Source organism: Palaemon carinicauda, chromosome 11, assembly GCF_036898095.1.
Source record: "Palaemon carinicauda isolate YSFRI2023 chromosome 11, ASM3689809v2, whole genome shotgun sequence".
NCBI classification, from domain to species: domain Eukaryota; kingdom Metazoa; phylum Arthropoda; class Malacostraca; order Decapoda; family Palaemonidae; genus Palaemon; species Palaemon carinicauda.
The window spans coordinates 131,574,504-131,594,503 of NC_090735.1; the positions used below are offsets into that span (position 1 = coordinate 131,574,504).

Below are 20,000 nucleotides of genomic sequence, written 5' to 3' on the forward strand. Positions count from 1 at the left end.
TGACACACACACACACACACACTCTCTCTCTCTCTCTCTCTCTCTCTCTCTCTCTCTTATGCAGGCCATTTCATTTGCAGTACATGTATGTTTTCCAGTTTTGTTAATAATTTTTTCTTTTAAGTCATTTAAGGTGTACCACAGTATGTAAGTCAAGCTTGTTAGTAAAAAAACTATCATACTGTGTGTGTATAATATATATATATATATATATATGTATGTATATGTGTGTGTATGGTATGTATTATAAGCATATATATATATATATATATACACATACATATAACATATATGCATGTAGCAATAAATTCAGTTTTGCGGATAAATATTCTTAGGCTGTATATGGTCTTGTAATAAAGTTCACTAACACACTCAACTATCACACACACACCACACACACACTTTCCATCGATCTATCTATCTTTATGTCTGTCTGTGTATCATGTTTGTATGTGTGTGTATATATATATATATATATATATATCATTGACTCCTTATATTAATTTATATCCTACTATTAAATATCCATATAATTGTCTCTTTCTGACTACTGTATACAGCTATGAAAAATAAACGCAACATTTTTATTGAACCTTGTAGACCAATCAACTATTCATATCAGTACTTTGAACCTCACACTCAGTTAGAGATTTTAGGGGAACATCACACCTGCAAGAGATGGACAAATGTGTTTAGTCTCCACACCTGTGAACATTCTGCTTCGCCGGCGAGTTGTTTGATTTTGTTGCCCCGTGTTCGACACAAGTTGCCTTAATCTAGTTGATAAATCATCGCGCGTGATAAGATATATAATTTTGTGGAAATAATAGTGATTTCTTCAGGTGAATCAAATCTATTTTGGAGTTGTGTACTGGAATTTATTAGGATGTTGAGGTGAAGTTTTGGTCTGTGTATATGTGGTAATGTTTGGGTATGAAATATAATTCTCAAAAATATAGAGAAGATTTTGGTTATCTCAATCATCGAAGTATATAGCATTTTCAGCGAATGTGAAGGATAAAAATTATTTTATAGTTTGTATTACTTGATTAATATTAATAAGAGAACATATTTATTATATCATTATTTGAAAGGGACCTTTTATTTTTTTTATTTGTTTATTTGATTATGTTCTTGAGATTTTTATTTTCATTGCTTATTACTTAATTTGTAGTTTGTTTATCTTCTTTTTTCCTTTCCTCACTCGGCTAATTTTACCTCTTGGAGCCCTTGGGCTTATAGCATTCTGCTTTCCCATGTAGGGTTGTTGCCTAGCTTTTAATAATAATAACAACAACAACAATAATAAAAATGATAATAATAGCAACAACAATAACAACAAAAATGATAATGATAACACAACGCAATAACAACAAAATAATAATAATAATAACAACAACAAAAACAACGACAACAAATAATAATAACACAACACAATAACAACAACACACTAATGATAATAATAACAATAATAACAACAACACACTAATGATAATAATAACAATAGCAACAACAACAAAAACAACAACAATATCTGAATAAGCTCTAAAGCATTCCCGTTGGTTTTTCCAGGTAGCAGCGGCGTCAGCAAACGTACGAGCAGCAGCAGTGGCTTCAGCAGCGCCAAGTCCGAGAGATCTGATTCTTCAACCAGCCTTTGCTCGGACGCCAAACCGCCGCCACTTCCTCCCCATCAAAGGTAAAAAAAAAATAATTCTTGAATGGAGTCTCTCCCTCTCCCTGTCACTCCCTCCCCCTTTTTTTTACTTCCGATTTCTTGTTTACATCCCGCTTTTGCTCTGTGGTCCCCCCAAAAAAATTTCCAGACGACTTACTGGTGTTGCCGTCTTGGTGTGTGCTTCAGATTGTCTTCCATGTTCAGTGTTAATTGGTTGGTTGCCAGTTTGTGTTTTTTATTAATTATAGTGTTAGTATTAGAATTATGTTTATTCAAGATCTATACTGTAATTATGAACTCTATATGTATCCGTGTTTTTATTTACATAGCTGCTTGATGTTAGGAAATGTTTTTATTCACACAAAGAGACTGTTTTTTACACAGTTGCTTGATGTTAGGAAATGTTTTTATTTACACAAAGAGACTTATTTCTGTCAGCGAATTTGAGAAAAAAAAATGTATATTCATGAATGCTTCAGTGTATAAATGAATAATGTTTTCAAATTGTATCGGCTATTTTCCCCACCGCAATTTTCACGAATGATTAAATGTGACTGAATATGAATTATAGATATAAAACTAATCCGATTTGATTAAATATGACGATATTGTTCATGAAATCAGTAGCCAAAATTTCTAAATATGATGGTTGGTATTTAATAATTATTTATAGAATTCATGGTGGAATATAGTTTCCCCAATATGAAAGGAATTACTGAAGCTATGTGGTAAGTAGATTAAATAGATATTGAAATGCATAATTGAAGGGGAGTTTTCATACCAAATTGCTAAAGATTATTTCGAGACTTGAAAATTTTATAGTTTTTTTTATATTTCTTTGGCTATGTACTTGCGCATGCGTGTTGGGGTCCTTTGATGTACCTGTATTATTTTTTACGAGCGCTCTTAGTTCGTGTTACGTGAGAGAGAGAGAGAGAGAGAGAGAGAGAGAGAGAGTCGGGTAGCTGAGTTTTTAGAGAGCTAGGTAATATCTCGGTTCTGAGAGAGAGAGAGAGAGAGAGAGAGAGAGAGAGAGAGGGGTATCTCAGTTGTGTGTGAGAGAGAGAGAGTGTGAGTCAGTCAGTTAGATGAGTTTTGAGAGAGAGTTAGGTAATATCTCAGTTCTGAGAGAGAGAGAGAGAGAGAGAGAGAGAGAGAGAGAGAATCAGGTATCTCAGTTGTGTGAGAGAGAGAACCAGGTATCTCAGTTGAGAGAGAGAGAGAGAGAGAGAGAGAGAGAGAGAGAGAGAGTCAGGTATCTCAGTTGTGTTTGTTAGAGAGAGAGGGGGTATCTCAGTTGTGTGTGTGTGAGAGAGAGGGGTATCTCAGTTGTGTGTGTGTGTGTGAGAGAGAGGGGTATCTCAGTTGTGTGTGTGAGAGAGAGAGAGAGAGAGAGAGAGAGAGAGAGAGAGAGGTATCTCAGTTGTGTGTGTGAAAGAGAGAGAGGGGTATCTCAGTTGTGTGTGAGAGAGAGATAGTTATCTCAGTTGTGTGTGAGAGATTGATTGATTATCGGTTAACTGCCATCCTGAGAGAGAGAGAGAGAGAGAGAGAGAGAGAGAGAGAGAGAGTCAATCTCCTCAGTTCCCCCGTTGAATAGTTTTAGTGAACATGCCATGAAGTATACTGTACGTGGTCATCATCACTGATCATGAGACAGATGTTACCCGGATGTCATTACCTCTGGGAAAGGGACATGACATTCTTATTATTATTAGCGGTTACACACCCCCGAAGACACACACACACACTGATTTCAAGGAGTTATGCTACGAGACTCAAGGTCACGTAATTCTGAAGTACTGAGAGTGGGGTGTGGGATTTTTCTGACTTGAAAGTTGTTCATCATTTAGGGATTTTTGTTGTTTGTACTGTCAATATTATTATTATTATTATTATTGTTGTTGTTGTTGTTGTTGTTGCTATTATTATGATGATAATAATAATAATAATAATAGTAATAATAATAACAATAATAATAATAATGATGATGATGATGATGATCCGATACAACAGAGAGCCATAAGAGTTGAAAGTTTACCTTATAAATGAGAGAGAGAGAGAGAGAGAGAGAGAGAGAGAGAGAGAGAGAGGAGAGAGAGAGAGAGAGAGAATGCTCTGCACTTATTGCACAAATATGAGTGTGTTACACAATCTTACTACGTTATTCATTATTGAAGTGTTTACTTTTTTAATATTTAGGATGATCAACTCCTTGACTAAATATAGTTAAAACAACAAACGAAACATCTAGGCAACTCTGTACTTAATATACAGAATTTGTAAGCATTTTGTATTTACTACCCACTACTTTTACATATTCACCCCTCTGAAAAATATCCCCCTAAAGATTATTTCAGGGTTGTTTTTTTTTGTTTTGTTTAACTGTGTAAGTCTTGCTCTCAAATTGGCCTCTGTTAGTGAAACATGAATATTTCCTTTGGTCCAACAATGTACAGTGGAAGTTTAAAACCCCTTTTGCCTGCTAATGCAAAGAAAAGTACTAATGGTTTTCGTCCATGCGTCACTGCCAAATTTCATACCATGCACTTTGCGTCTTGTGTCCACTTCCCCAATGTTTTCTTACAATGTATGTCGAGTCCTTGGTGTGGTGGTGTCCTTCATACTAACACTGGCGAACCGTTTCACGATGCACAGCCTTCCTGTGAGCACAAGCAGCAGTAGTAGCGAGCCACCGAGCCACGCAGATCAGCATCCACAGCCAGCACCCGCACAGTCAAAACCACAGGGGTTGAGAGGCATCAGGTACAGTGAGGCAGGGAGTTCTTTGGCCTCTGAAAGCATCAAGTATCTTCTGGTCTTACTCTCGGGTCTTTTTTTCTGTGTTAGATACAGTCTTTGCTTTTTCCCTGATTATCTGCTGTTATGATTAAGCATCAAGTCTTTATCTTCTGTATCTTCTGGTCTTACTTTGGGGTCTTTTTCTGTGTTAGACACAGTCTTCCTTTTTCCCCTGTATGTCTGCTTTTATGTCTTATTCTGGGATCTTTTTGTGTTATTTTAGATAGACTTGCTTTTTTTCAATATATGTATGCTGTTATGATTTTGTTCTTACGTATGTTTTAGTTAATGTTTTTCTAAGCATGTCCTCCCTTTAGATGGTTTGTATTTATTGTGCCTCGCTTGTAATCTACCAGTTGTAGTTACTTAGATCATTTAATAAAGTTTACTCTTTGTGAACGAATTTCGTTGTTGAATATTTCATTCTTCAGTTTCTTTCGTTTTCTTAATGGTTTTGTATATTTTATTTTCATATATTTGTTAATTTCACGCAAGTGTGCCTTGAAAATGCAGCATGAAGAGGGCCTGTAATGAATTATCTTTTCATATATTTTCCTATATTATCATTATTACTTACTAAGCTGCAACCCTACTTGGAAAAACAGGATGCTATAAGCCCAGGGCTCCAACAGGGAAACAAGAAAAGATAAGATATTTTAAGAACAGTAACAACATTAGAATAAATATTTCCTATATAAACAATAAAAACTTTAACAAAACAAGAAGAAGAATTAGATAGAAGAGTGTGCTCGAGTGTACCCTCAAGCAAGAGAACTCTAACCCAAGACAGTGGAATGCAAATCAAAATTTTTTTACTCAGTAGAAATAGATACATATTAGTACAAGTTCTTATTAATATATTTGTTTTACTGGACCTTTCCATTATGAAAAAGTTTTGTGGTAGAGAAATCTTGCTTGAAATAGGGTATATTAAAATTCATGGTGAATTCATATTGATTCGAACATAAAAAAAGGTTCATATTTGGTTGATATTATATTTGCAATCACAAGATTATAATTTAAAGAATAAGAGTTCTGTTTTTCTCTTTGATTTTATGACGTATTTAATATTTTGTACATTGGTAGAAATAACTTCTTTCGATATTCTTAAGCTCTCTCTCTCTCTCTCTCTCTCTCTCTCTCTCTCTCTCTCTCTCTCTCTCTCTCTCTCTCTCTCTCTATATATATATATATATATATATATACTGTATATATATATATATATATATATATATATATATATATATATATATATATACTGTGTATATATATATATATATATATATATATATATATATATATATATATATATATATATATATATAGAATTGCAAGTACGTATAATAATCAGTGGTGGTAAATCTTATGAGATCCTTTTTATTCTTTTAAGCTCAGTAACCAATGTTGTTTGAATCTGCTTAAGCAAACATCGTTGCAATTGAAGACTTAAAAAAAAAACTTCTTAATAAGTACCTTTTCTTGTAGTTTTTCTTATTAATTTTGCATTGTATATATATACATACATACATACATACATACATATATATATATATATATATATATATATATATATATATATATATATATATATAAACTCATCATCATCATCATCATCATCATCAACCGTTACTAGTCCACTGCAGAACAAAGGCCTCTTATTTGATTTAAAGTAAATCCAACATCCATTTTGCTTTTCCATGGCATTAATTTCCTATCGCTTCTCTTTTTCCAGATCAAAGTTTTCCAAATCGGTGACGAAGGAAGGCAAAGAATCCCCGAAGTCTTCCAGAAAGGACAAAGAGAAGGACGAACGAGAGAGCTCAAGGGCCTCACCTCGAGGTGGCCACAAAGCCCACCGTGACCCAAGGAGTGAGAACAGGGAGAGAGGAGGCAGTGGAGGAGGAGGAGGTGGAAGGGAGGAGCGTTCGTCGGGTAACAAGAAGAGCGAGAAGCTGACCCTGGAGCTGGATGGCGGGAATCGTTCGCGCCAAGAATTGGCACCGTCCCTTCATCAGGAGGAGAGCAAGGAAGCAAGGCTGCCGTCGGCCGCCCTTGCGCCTGGTTATGGGGACTCTCAGATCCCGCCGGCGCTGCCTCCGAAGGAGAACGCCCATAAAAATCACTACCCACAACAGCAGCATCAGCAGCTTCAGCAGCAACATGCTCAGGTACCACCTTCAGACCATCAGCCGTTGAATAATAATACTATGCAAATGAATAATGAACATATCACGGTGACCACGCCAGGTAGCCCATTGCCCCCAGGGGCGCCTGGCACGGGCATACCCAAGCCAACGGCTCACGTGAAGGGACAGACGAAGGTGATGCCCCCTGAGAGAACAGCGGCCAGCATCCCAAACGCCTCTCCTAACGTCAACACCCCTAATCAGACCAAAGACTACAATAACAAGATGGTCAGACACGGTCCCGCTGGAACACAGCAGAAGGTGGGGATGACGGGAGCCAACGGCACTCCCAGAGCGGCTATCACGCCCGTCGGATCTGATGGCCATCCCGCCCAAGACACGACGCGAGATCCCAAGGGCTCCCTGCCGCGGCAGAAGCAATTGGGTCGGAGGGAGGATTCGGCCACGGGGATCACCGTGGCTTTAGTCAGTCCGATGCCTAATACGCGAGAGAAGGAGCTAGTGACTCCTTCCGAATCCGGGTCGAATATTAGCGAGTCTTCCCAGAGCAATAGTGGACACAGCAATAGTAATTCTTCCGGAAATTCGTCTGTCATTTACAAACCCACGAGTTCTGAGGATGACAGTGTCTCCGATTTCAAAGCTCAAATTAGAAAGGTAATTTTTTATTTTAGAGGTTTCGTTGTTGTTAATATTATTATTATTATTATTATTATTATTATTATTATTATTATTATTATTATTATTATTATTATTATTATTATTATTAAAAGCTAGAAGATTAACGAGTTCAATGAATCAGAACTTGCCTGAAAGAATGAAATAAATAATAATATACAATGATAAAACTAAATGATAAAAAATAACTTTGAGATAAAAAAAAAATATTACTTTAAATAGAATTTAACATATTTATTTTATCTGTAATCTTTAAAAACATTGAAGTCCTAAAAAAGATAAAAATTCGGTATCCAAATAAATATAAAACTCAGAATGAAAAAAATTTATTGGTCTAAAAACTTTGTTTCGTCGTTAATTGTAAATTAGATAAAGATGATTTTTTTTTCGATTTTGACTTTAAAAACTATTTTTGTTAAATGTTACAAGAATATTGGACCATGGTGTTTAGTAATTAAATATTGAGCATTGGGTATATTTTTTATTGTCGGTCATAGATAAACTGTTGTGCATTATTATTATTATTATTATTATTATTAAGGTAAACTACAACCCTAGTTGGAAAAGCAAGATAATATAAGCTATGGGCTCCAACAGGGAAAAATAGCCCAGCGAGGAAAGGAGATAAGGAAATAAATAAACTAAAAGAAAAGTAATGAACCATTACAATGAAATATTTTAAGAACAGTAACTACATTAAAACTCATCTCTCATATATAAACTGTAAAAAGATACTTATATCGGCCTATTCAATATAAAAACTTTCACTGCTAGTTTGAACTTTTGAAGTTCCACTGTTGAACTCTTTGAAGTTCCACCGGTCAAATAACAGTAATGATAGTCCAGAAATAATTAATAATTATAAACAATTACCATTATTTACACCTAATCCTCACAGGTTGACGATAAACACGATGGCGAGGAAGGAGACGAAGTTATTTTGAATATCAAACCGATGCAGCCTCTTGTTCGAGCTTCCCAGTATGGCTACATCCGAGGGCTAGGCCTACATCAAACTCGCACTGTCCCTCCGTCTGTTCATGTGTCCCGATTAGGTAAATATCTTCTGTACTTTTTGTAATGCATAATGTTTGGTTTTCAAGCTTTTTTTTTTTTTTTTTTTTTTTTTTGAAATTCAAGTTAATGGTGTAATGATAATGTGAATTTAATCTTATATCTTCTTTTTTTTTAAAGAAAAGGAAAGAAGTTTGTTTTTTTACTGTGAACCTAAGTAAAATATTTTTTTTAAGTAAGTAATATTTAAAAAAGTTTTTTGTTATTTATTTAAAGTACTATTAATGACAGAAAGTTTATTTTTTACCGTGAACATAAGCAAAATCAATATTTTTAATTAAGTACTGTTTCGTACGTGGTGTTATTTATTTAAAGAACAAAAGTTGTCTCCTTTTCTCCTTAAAATTAAGTAATATCTCATAAGTCTTATGTTACTTTTATTAATGTTTATTGTCTTTCAATTAATATAATATTTGGTGTATGTTGTCTCCCTGGCAGCGTTGCAAGACAACGCGAACACAGTGCCTCAGAAGGGCATGCGTCTAGGCCCTCATCTCAAGCGCCCGCCCGGACCAAACCAGATCATTGACACAGACTACAGTGACTTGGAAAGTGTCGAACTTACAAATGGTAAGTTTGAATATTTCTCTCTCTCTCTCTCTCTCTCTCTCTCTCTCTCTCTCTCTCTCTCTCTCTCTCTCTCTCTCTCTCTCTCTCTCTCTCTCTCTCTCTCCAATACTGAGAAGAAAAATGTCCCTTTGTAAGATTCAAATTACAAAGATGCACTTGTGTGTAGTCCTTTTCAATGCCTTTTTGTGCTGTGTGGGTTAATGTAATTAGTAAGTTTTTCTATATATATATATATATATATATATATATATATATATATATATATATATATATACATACGCATACATATATATATATATATATATATATATATATGTCTATGTATATATATATATATATATATATATATATATATATATATATATATATAAAACAAGCAATATAAAAAATTATAGGTCTACCTGCTGAGTCATCAGCAGCCATTCCCTGGCTCTCTCTGGTCCTAGCCTGGGTGGAGAGGAGTCTTGGGGCTGATCATATTTATATATGGTCAGTCTCTAGGGCATTTTCTTGCTTGCAAGAGCAATGTCACTCTCCCTTGCCTCTGCCATTTAAGTGTGACCTTTAAACCTTTAAAGACACAAAAAGGTATTGAAAAAGTATACACAGAAAGTGCATCCTTACAAAATCTTCTGTAGTTTAAGAATTCAACTGAGGAATAAGTTTCAATACAAATTATTATACTTCCTTAAAACTAAATAAATCAGATAAGCAAACTCACTTTTGTCCATGAAACCTGGCTATAAAATGTACATAATGTATATAATCCGTGTAGATCCATTCTTCACGCTTGCTTGGGTGTCTGCGAGAATGTATCCCAAACAGTGTGTAATGAGATTTGCAGTTTTTGCTCAGAATTTTTACAGAGTCGTGTTGGCGTTAATGCAATTTGAACACGAGGAGAACAAAATAAATTGGGTGATATCAAACATTTGCAGTATTATTCGCACGCTGGGAAAAAGACATAAGTGGATGTGTATGTCATAATCAGGAACTAGAATTTTCTCAATGTCGAAAATAAGATTTGTTTGAATTTTTTTTATTTGATATTCTAGATTTTTTTTTTTTTTTTTTTTTTTTTTAAGAGGGCTTTTTGCTACGGTTTAGAATTTGCTATTGTAAGGGACACGTTTTGTTGATAACATATAAGTCGATGCTAACTAGGTGGGGGTAACGATATATGTATTGCCAATTATCTGGATCATTTCAGTATTGAGAAAAGGTCTGTTGAGGAAGGGTTATTTGAATTCCGTTCCAGGAATAAGGAATGATTTTTTTTACGTATATTATTTCAGTATGGCTAAATATTTCTAGATTATTACTTTATTGTAGCTCTGAATACTTTTTTTTAATGTAGAATATTGCAAACCCTCAGTAAAATATACTATATTATAGTGAATATTATGAGTTTTTTATTTATTTATTTTTATTTTTTTTTCTAGGAACATAATTTTGATGATTTACCAATTCTTCCACTTTCAAAAAAGGCTACATGTCAGATGGGGACCAACGTTCCAGAATTTTTACGTATATTAGTCCAGTTTGTCTAAATATTTGTAGATTGTTACTTTAATGTAGCTCTGAATATGTTTTTTCAATGTAGAATAGCTCTAACCCTCAGTAAAATATACTATGAATGTTTAAGTTCTTTTTTTGGGGGGAGGGGGTCATAATTATAATAAATTTATTACCAGCTAACCCTCAGCAAAATATACTATTGAATGCTTATTTTTTTTTTTTTTTTTTTTTTTTTTTTTTTTTTTTTTGTAGAACATAATTTTAATGATTTTCGAATTCTCCCACTTTCCAAAAAGGCTACATGTCAGATGGAGACGTCTTGCGAAATGTCGGTTACAAGTCCGGCAACTCTTCCGACCTGGACGGGTACTTGAGCGAAGGCGGGGCATCCCTATACGCCCATCGCCTGAACCAACGCTTCAAGGAGGGCATGCGTCAAGTGCACGAAAGCATGAACAAGGTTCAGCACTTTATTCACGATGACAGGTGAGTACAGAACTTTTCGTGTTCAGGATGCTGTTGCTTGCATTGGTACATGCTTGCAGATATGTGGGTTTCAATGCGTATGTGTACGCCAATGGTAACATTTTATCACGTGTTTCTCTGCGTATGTGTAAGCCAGCGCTAACCTTTTATCACGTGTGCAGTTAAGTGGGTTTCAATGCGTATGTGTGTAAGCCAGTGCTAACCTTTTATCACTTGTATCTTTGTGTATGTGTAAGCCAGCGCTAACCTTTTACCAGGTGTTTCTCTGCGTATGTGTAAGCCAGTGCTAACATTTATCAGGTGTTTGCGTATGTGTAAGCCAGCACTAACCTTTAATCACGTGTTTCTCTGCGTATGTGTAAGCCAGCGCTAACCTTTTAATCACGTGTTTCTCTGCGTATGTGTACGCTAACACTGTTAGAAATAAACCTTAGTTTTAATCGAAAATTCTCCGTAAAAAATATACGGTTCTGAGCCGTATTTTTCAGAAAAATAGAAGCGACCGTAATTCTTACCTTACTTTGTTAATATCTTTTATATATTGGTCACAGTAATATCACTCCTTAACGTCAACATATACGTTTTTAAAACGGTAAATACCTGGCATTGTTTATTCCAGCATTTTTACCGTTTTTTACGGCAAATTTTTAACAGTGAAAACTACCCTTTTACCACAGTGGTTATGACAGATTTGGAACCAACCTAGGAAAGGAAGACTGGCAATGTATGATTCTCTCTTAAAAAAAAATTTCCATTGTGTTAAGTATATCTGTACGTTGTACTTTTAGGTTAAGGTCTCGTGATCTGGAATGGTAAATTTATGCCTTTAGCAATCAGCATGATCTAAAACTATCCTCATTTTACGTGAATTGATCTAAAGGGGAAGAATTTTGTTCATGTAGATTCTCTGGTGTTTAACCCTTTCACTGCCATTGGTCAAAACGTAAAAAAGGGCAACTTCTCATGAAATCGCCCAAACCATAGCAAGTTAGTACTCAATGGATAGGTCTTGATAAGAGCTTTTCAATGAATATCAACTTGCTAGGATTTTGTGTAGTTTTCAATGATCTTGCTACACCAAAAGTGTGGTTGAATTCGCTAGTGACAATGAAAGGGTTAATGCGAGAATATTTATTCTCGGTTTTATGCATCTCGAATTCTCATATTTATAGTGTATATATTTGCACCTCATTGTTGACGCTGCCCTTATGTCTGTTATTTGCTGTTTGTTCTAGAAATGATTTTCAAAAGCTTTATTTTTTTGTTGTCGACAGTGTGCCATAAAAACAATATATATATTTTTTTCAAGGTTACTCTGTCCTTCTTAAATGTCATTATTTAATAACATTGCATGGTCGTGTTTGTTAGTTAATTAACACTTGCTAAGCCACAACCCTAGTTGGAAAAGCAGGATGCTATAAGCACCAAGGGCTCCAACGGGGAAAATAGCGCAGTGAGGAAAGTAAATAAGGAAACAAATAAGCTACAAGAGAAGTAATAAACAATTAAGATAAAATACTTGAACTCTAGGAAAGGAATTTTTTTTTCTTTTTTTTTTCAACTGAAAGTCTATTACTTTATATTCTAGGTAATTAAAATGCGTTCGATTTAAATGTCCGATATGTTTAAAATTACTAGACGGGGGAAAAACGTAAGACTTAACTTTATGGATATTTAATTATTCAGATTTTTGCTCGGAATCTCTAAATCCGTCACTAATGGCTTTCCAGAATAAGATTGATTGATTGATTTAAAGTTTTCTGGCATCCTGAAATCTAAGGTCCTTATTCTATTATCCCTGGAAGGATTTTAATTTGTAGACCATAATGAGATTATAGTAAAAAGGTTATTTAGTGGGTCCCTTGAATTTCAATTAAGATGATTAATTTAATTTCCGTAGTTGATTTTTTTTTTTTTAATAGGAGCGCTGTCCTGTTATTTAGTATCGAATTATTATTAGAATACTTTGCTGATTTAAAGGTTTAAAGGTCTGACCATATATATGGTCACCTCCCAAGCCCCCTCTCCAACCAAACTAGGACCAAGGAGCGCCAGACAGTGGCTGCTGATGACTCAGCAGATAGACCTATAGGCTCCCCCAAACCCCCCATCCCCCCATCCTTAGCTCCCAAGGATGGTAAGGTTGCAGCGACCAAAGGAACTAACGACTTTGAGCGAGACTCAAAGCCCAGTTCGACGTTTACCAGTCAGGGACGTTACCATATCGGCCACCATAACCCTAATAAATGGTTTTAGATAGACATAACATCTATACTTAAATTGATCATAGTCTCATATGAGCATATTTTTTTTCAATTGGTACCATTTCAGATAATTTATTATTTATTGTACTCTATTCTTTATCAAAATTTTACTGAATATTATCACAGCGACGACAAGGACTGAGTATTATTTCAGTTTAGGACAGAGCTGTATTCTAGTTTGAAAATGTATTCAAACAACAGTTAAAGCGTTTCTGTTTGATGAATTTTGCTTACATTTATATCAGAAAGATAATTTTATCTTGGGGGGCACACAGGATGTCAATCCCGGTCATTTTATTATTTTTCCATTATTCCCTAACAAAATAGATATTTCCTAACTAGGTCCCATATAAAAGCTAGTATTTGGAGCTATTAGTTTCTCTAAAACTATTGTGAAAATAGAAATGAGAACCGTTTGATTTCCCTAAAACTAAGGAAAATATTTTAAACAAGAATAGTTTAATCCTAAAATAATTGACCCCCCAAAAAAATCTGCAAACAGAAAAACCATGAAGATTAAAAAAAACCTATCGCAATCAAGACAAGGGCAATGTCCCAGTTTGCACAGCTAAATGACACAAGCAAGAGACCGTCCACTCTACCTGTGTAAACACTCCAAGATAGTTCTCGATGTCCAATGAAAAAAAATTCCATTTTCTTTTATGGCAGGTGTCTCTTTGAATCAGAGAAAACGGGTCCCAAATATTGATTTGGGTGTTGGTCCCTCCACTCCCCCTCTCTCATCTCACCACCCCCAGCCCCCGGTCCTTTGTAGGTGGTCTAGTGGTTTTTGGGGGCGGTAGTAGGTGGGGGGGGGGGGGGAGTCATGACTCATCCACGCTCTCATGATTGGGATTTGGAAATTGGGTAGTTTCCATGTCTTGAGTGGACGATATCAGCCATATTTTCATAATTATATACACCTTTAAGAACAATTAAGTTCTATTGTATATCTAAGATGGTTATAAGGGGCTTTAGTTTCTTCTTATAGTTTATATATGAAAGATCTATTTTAATGTTGTTACTGTTCTTAAAATATTTTAATTGTTTATTACCGTTCATATAGTTTATTTCCTTACTACCTCTCCTCGCTGGGCTATTTTTCCCCGTTGAAGCCCTTGGGCTTTTATCATCCTGCTTTTCCAGCTATGGTTTTAGCTTAGCTAGTAGAAGTAATAATAATAATAATAATAATAATAATAATAATAATAATAATAATAATAATAATAATAATAATAAAACGTGTGGTGTTTCTATTTTAAAATAAGTAAATCTTCCCGGGGTGGGGTGGGGAGTAAGGAAGCTCGTATTCAACCGTCTAATAAATCTTCCTTATGTACTAGACTCCATGTTCATTATTTTATCGTAGGATCTGAATATTTTCGTTACCAGGAACTCCATTGAGGCCAATTTACATAATGTAACAACGTGGCAGCGGAAGTTTAGATGGCCATCAGAAACCTTATTAGGCCGAATAACGAATTCATATCGAGTCTAATGAACTTGTAAGGCTGCGTCAACATGGCGGCATTTTTTTTTTTATAGATTTTGTTTGTTTCGTTCACCGTCAATTTTATAGATATCTTACGTAAGGCTTATGAAATATTCAAACGCTTTCTTTAGGATGAATAGCGTGACAGAAAAGACTTGAATATTAAATTCCGTTCATGGTAAATAAATTATGTTTCTTCTCCTTGCATGATCCTATGTTCTTTTGTTTTTTTGCATCTTTTAGTCGTTACATGCATATGTTGAAAAGGAAACATAAATTGTTTGGAACGTTCATATTAAGCATTCTACGAGAGGTAAGTGACTATTAATAATATATCTTTAATACTAGAGTAGCAGATGCTTGTAGTTAGGCCTACGTAGCTTTCAATGTGATAAAATGTTCTCTTTTATATAGTCTTAGGTATTCTCTCTTCACTGATGGCTTATCTTCACTATCATGCTATAAAGCACAACACTGATTTGTTTACATTTCACTCTTTACTGCACTTTCCCTGCATTTCTATCTCTGAGTGTTTGCTTTTGTGGTACCTGGGGGCAAGTAGCAGCGGCTTAGAAAACGAGCTGGAGTTGTCCTCTCTCTCTCCGTCGACGACTTCCTCGGAACATCGCCACTACGATGAAGATGATTATTTGGATGACGATTACAAAGGTAAAGGGAATGACGAAGATGAGGTGGATGACGAAGACGAAGAGGGAGAAGAAGAAGGCGATGAGGAAGATATATTTAGTTGCGAGGAAAGCAAAGTCGCGCCGGGGAGTCCGACGGCGGAGGAAGGGGGTAGAGATGAAGCTACCAGAGGGTGAGTTGGTCAAGCATGCGTTGGGAGAGAAAGAAAGAAAGAGGGAGAGATACGAGGGGAGGAAGAATCGAGTTTGTTGCATTTCGATTCTCCCCCTTTCCCCTCCCCCCTGCCCCCGTTTGTGAGTGCCCCCCTCCCCTTATCCCTGTTGCACTCTCTCTCTCTCTCTCCGCTTCTTTCGTACTCCCATCAACTGTTGCGTGTGCGTGTGTGCGTTCTACTAACACGCGTCCATACTTTTTCCACGTCATTTTGTACCTAGCCAACCCCCACGTGAGTGGAAGGGGAAGGGACACCAAAAAGACTGCTGTTGCATTTGACTGAGTTCAAACTAGGCGTGATGTGTCTGTGGCCATTCCTCCCACGTCTGATTGAAAGCAGAATGTTGTCCACTTGACCCCTTGGCCGGAAAAAAAAATTAGCTGCAAGAAATGCTTGTTCGTTCTGATAAGATTTTGAAACTCAAGGATGCTTGTCGCTATGAACAAAAGGTTTCTTGAGCTTCTAATTGGGGAAGCCATTGCTGTCTTGTCTGGGCTTTGAAATGTCTTTATTTTTCACATACTGTATGGAAAGCAGTTATGCTGGCCCTTGTGTATTGCTGGCAAGTAAATTGTGCTTTGAAGTGGACCATCCCACCCTTGCCTCAATATTTGAACTGTTTGTGAACACGCTGAACGTCGTGAAGGATTGTCTAGATATGTTTTGTTGCAGAATTGTCAAGATGTAAGTAATGCTCCTTTTTGAAATGTAGTTACTGGTCGTGCTTTTGGTTGGCTGCTCGTGCCTGCATTAATCCTTGTGTGCTTGCGCATTTTTTTGTAAAGCATTTGCAACAAATTCGATTTATTGGTACTGAATTGCATGTCTGTCTTTTTGGTATTTTATTAGAAATAGAACAAGTTCTGTGTTTGGTGTTTTAATAGAAACCTTGTTCTGTGTGTGGTATTTTAATAGAAATAGAACAAATTCTGTGTTTGGTGTTTTAATAGAAATAGAACAAGTTCTGTCTTTTGGTGTTTTAATAGAAACAGAACAAGTTCTGTCTTTGGTGTTTTAATAGAAATAGAACAAGTTCTGCCTTAGGTGTTTTAATAGAAATAGATGGTAGATGAAAAGGGTAAGCTATTTAAGTCTGTGATTTAATTTGTTGCAATTTGGTTGAAATTAACACAAAGTGAATCAGTTTGGGGAATAAAACAATAATACATCTTTCTGCAAATCCATTGCTAACATTAGTTCATACTTTTGCTGTTATTTGAATTATTTAGTATTGATTGAGTATAACTGAAGGATTATCGATTAGATTTTACGTATTCAATGAACACCGAACATCGTGAGTCTAGGCTGCTCCAAAACAACGTTATCGTGCCTAGCCTCTACAAGTTACCAATAACCTTTTTTCTCTTTTCTTTTAAAGTATCTCATTGTTCATGATAATATGGTGATCAATTGTTACCAATGAAAGAAAAGGTTAATTGTTATGGTTTTGTTACAATGTTTTGCATATTTCAAATTGGGGAAAAGTCGTATTTTTTATGTTACAATGTTTTTTAGCCTTTCAAATTGGGAAAAAGTTTTGTATTTTTTTATATTTGTTACAATGGTATGTATTATTTCAAATTGGGGAAGGGAAAAAAAAAGTTTCGTATTTTATATAGCATATCAATAGGTTTCATGGATTTTTTTTTTTTTTTTTTTTTAGTTCAGTTACTCTCATTGTTTAGTTTTTGAGCGAACGATGTACTCTTGCGTATTTTAAATGAAAAGAGCATACAGGACTCCGCCTTTTAAATTCGTGACGAATTGACTATGATCTATAATTTGTAATTTATTTTATAGTTACTATTTGGTTAAATGAAAGGCGATTATTTTTTCAAACGATATAGATTTATTGTTATATGCGTTTGAAGTGATAAATCGGATTAAATAAATTAGGTTGATTTCAATTCTAAGTAAAAAAAAAAAGGAAAAAAAAAAAAAACATCATTTCTACAGGTATAAGTACGGAAGAATTGTCATTGACTTTTTCATTCTTCGTGGCCGAGTGGTATGTCACTGTTGATACAAGTTTCGTGGACCAGGGTTCGATTCTTGGCCGGTCAGAAGCTATTGTCTTTGAGTGATTTCGCCTGGAGCTCTGATCCCGAGGTCGATAAGAGAATCCAGACAATTTATATATAAAAAATATATGGCTTATTTAAATATATATATATATATATATATATATATATATATGTGTGTATATATATATATATATATATATATATATATATATATATATATATATATATATAAAGCTGTTTAAGTCCACTTCAGAACAAAGGCCTCAGACATGCCCTTCCACTTGCGTCTGTTTATGGTCTTTCTATGCCAGCCCGCATCCGCAAACTTTCTTAGTTCGTCAATCCATCGCCTTCTCTTCCTTGTTTTGTTTTTATTCTGAATGATACACTACGATGATTAATGAACTCTTTCTTGCAAGTATCCACAACCGAAAATCTCTTTAATAGTGTTAATGAATGATTCGATGCCAATTAACTCTGATTCGCAGTTTTGATTAACTTAATGACGGTGAGTCTATCCGAATCTCACATTCTCTTTAAAGATTAAATTTATATAGAAAATAGAGACAAGCGAAGCCACTCAGATATGCACAGAAAATCCTTTGAATACTATTTTCCTTGCACTTTGAACTGCAATTCTTTTCGCAAAATCCATTATAGCAAATGTGTATCCATTAATTTTGATAGAAAAAAATTAATCTGCTTTGCAGAGAGAAATGGTCAGAGCGCTGCGCCGGGAAAGCCTTGGATGCCATGCATAATTCACTCTTCCGACTTAGCCTCTGCTCATGCGGACTGGCTGCCTTTAGGAAATGGCTAAATTTGCGTTTTGCAGTATTAGAAATGTTTTACCAGGCTGTTTGACGAGAGTTTTAAATAGTGAAATCAGATTGGGAAACAGAGGGAAGTTTACGAGGTGGAACTGGACAGATCTTTCATGGGCTTCGATTGTCTTGGGTTAGAGTTCTCTTGCTTAAGGGTACACTCTGGCACGCTGTTCTAGTGGTTTCCTTATTTCATATCCTCGCTGTGCTGGTTTCCCTGTTGGAGCCCTTGTGCTCATAGCATCCTGCTTTTCCAACTAGGGTTGTATCTGAGCAAGTAATGATAATGATTACGAATATAAACTTCAGATTTGGTAGGATTTAGCGTGATATGAAGTGGCAGATTTCAAGTAACGAAACATCAAACTAATTATTATTGGGCATTAATTATTTGGTGACATTTCAATCAGTAGCCGTATTTGATTTGTAAAGGTGCTAATGTGTCTTTGAGTACCCATCCCTTTAACCTTTGTCTCTCTTTATTCCTTGACTGTACAGTAGTTTCGATGACTGTTTTAATAAACTCCCGATCCATTGGTTAAAAACCCGATTTGTAACTCTACCTGTAAATTTGAATGTTAGATTTGCTAGAATACATGATTTCATGTTTAGCAGTAACATTCTCTTCAGATTTTCCCCTATCTGACATATTTAGGAATAATATTCTCTTCAGATTTTCCCATATCTGACATATTCAGGAATAATATCCTCTTCAGATTTTCCCCTACCTTACATATTTAGGAATAATATCCTCTTCAGATTTTCCCCTATCTGACATATTTAGGAATAATATCCTCTTCAGATTTTCCCCTATCTGACATATTTAGGAATAATATCCTCTTCAGATTTTCCCATATTTGACTTGTTTATAAGTCACAAAGTGATCCCATTTATCAACTGAATGAGACTCTCTTTCTGTCCTATTTTATTTTGCGACTCTGTCCAACCCGGCTGAAAAAGTCTGTCCTTTGACCGATGATATCCGAAGAAGTCCGTCATCTTTAACGGGTTCTGACCTCTTGTTCTCCTGTTGCCCTCCAGCAGGAAACAAACAAATGCACCATGGATTTATCATGAACTGGAGGAGGAGGAGGAGGAGGAGGAGACCTCAATGGTAGTGGCGGTTGTTTACGGCTCTTTTCTGCTTCAGTTGATGTAACTGTTGGCATTTTATTTTTTTTATCTTCTCCGTGTTTCCATATAATGACGGGTTAAACCTAAAAGGTGCTTCATCTTCCTTTTTTTTTAGGTAACTCGTTACGTTCTTCGTAATGTTACCCTGAAGAAAATATTACAGATAATTATGCATTTCATGCATTTGTTAATTTATCTTTCATTCATTGTGCTGACACGCCAATGTACATATGTTTACGAACATCTAAGTCAAAGTGACTAGGTTGAATTGGCTATTTTCGTGTGGTGGCAAATCATGACCTAAATCCAAAGTGGCCGCTGTCGCCTTATCTCTCTCTCTCTCTCTCTCTCTCTCTCTCTCTCTCTCTCTCTCTCTCTCTCTCTCTCTCGGCGTCAGTGACCTTACATGTCAAGATGCCAGAAAACCTCAGATATCTCTCTCTCTCT

At 35.5% G+C, this 20,000-nt stretch overlaps 1 protein-coding gene across 1 annotated transcript in view; it reads left to right on the plus strand.

The window, feature by feature from the left end:
* The window catches only part of LOC137650218 (protein sickie-like), a 312,402-nt gene that overhangs the window by 232,069 nt on the left and 60,333 nt on the right, over nt 1–20,000 (plus strand). The window contains 7 exon segments of the mRNA XM_068383450.1: nt 1,573–1,699; nt 4,337–4,444; nt 6,213–7,284; nt 8,204–8,360; nt 8,818–8,949; nt 10,764–10,953; nt 15,272–15,529. Of these exon segments, the coding sequence (XP_068239551.1) occupies nt 1,573–1,699; nt 4,337–4,444; nt 6,213–7,284; nt 8,204–8,360; nt 8,818–8,949; nt 10,764–10,953; nt 15,272–15,529 (2,044 nt within the window).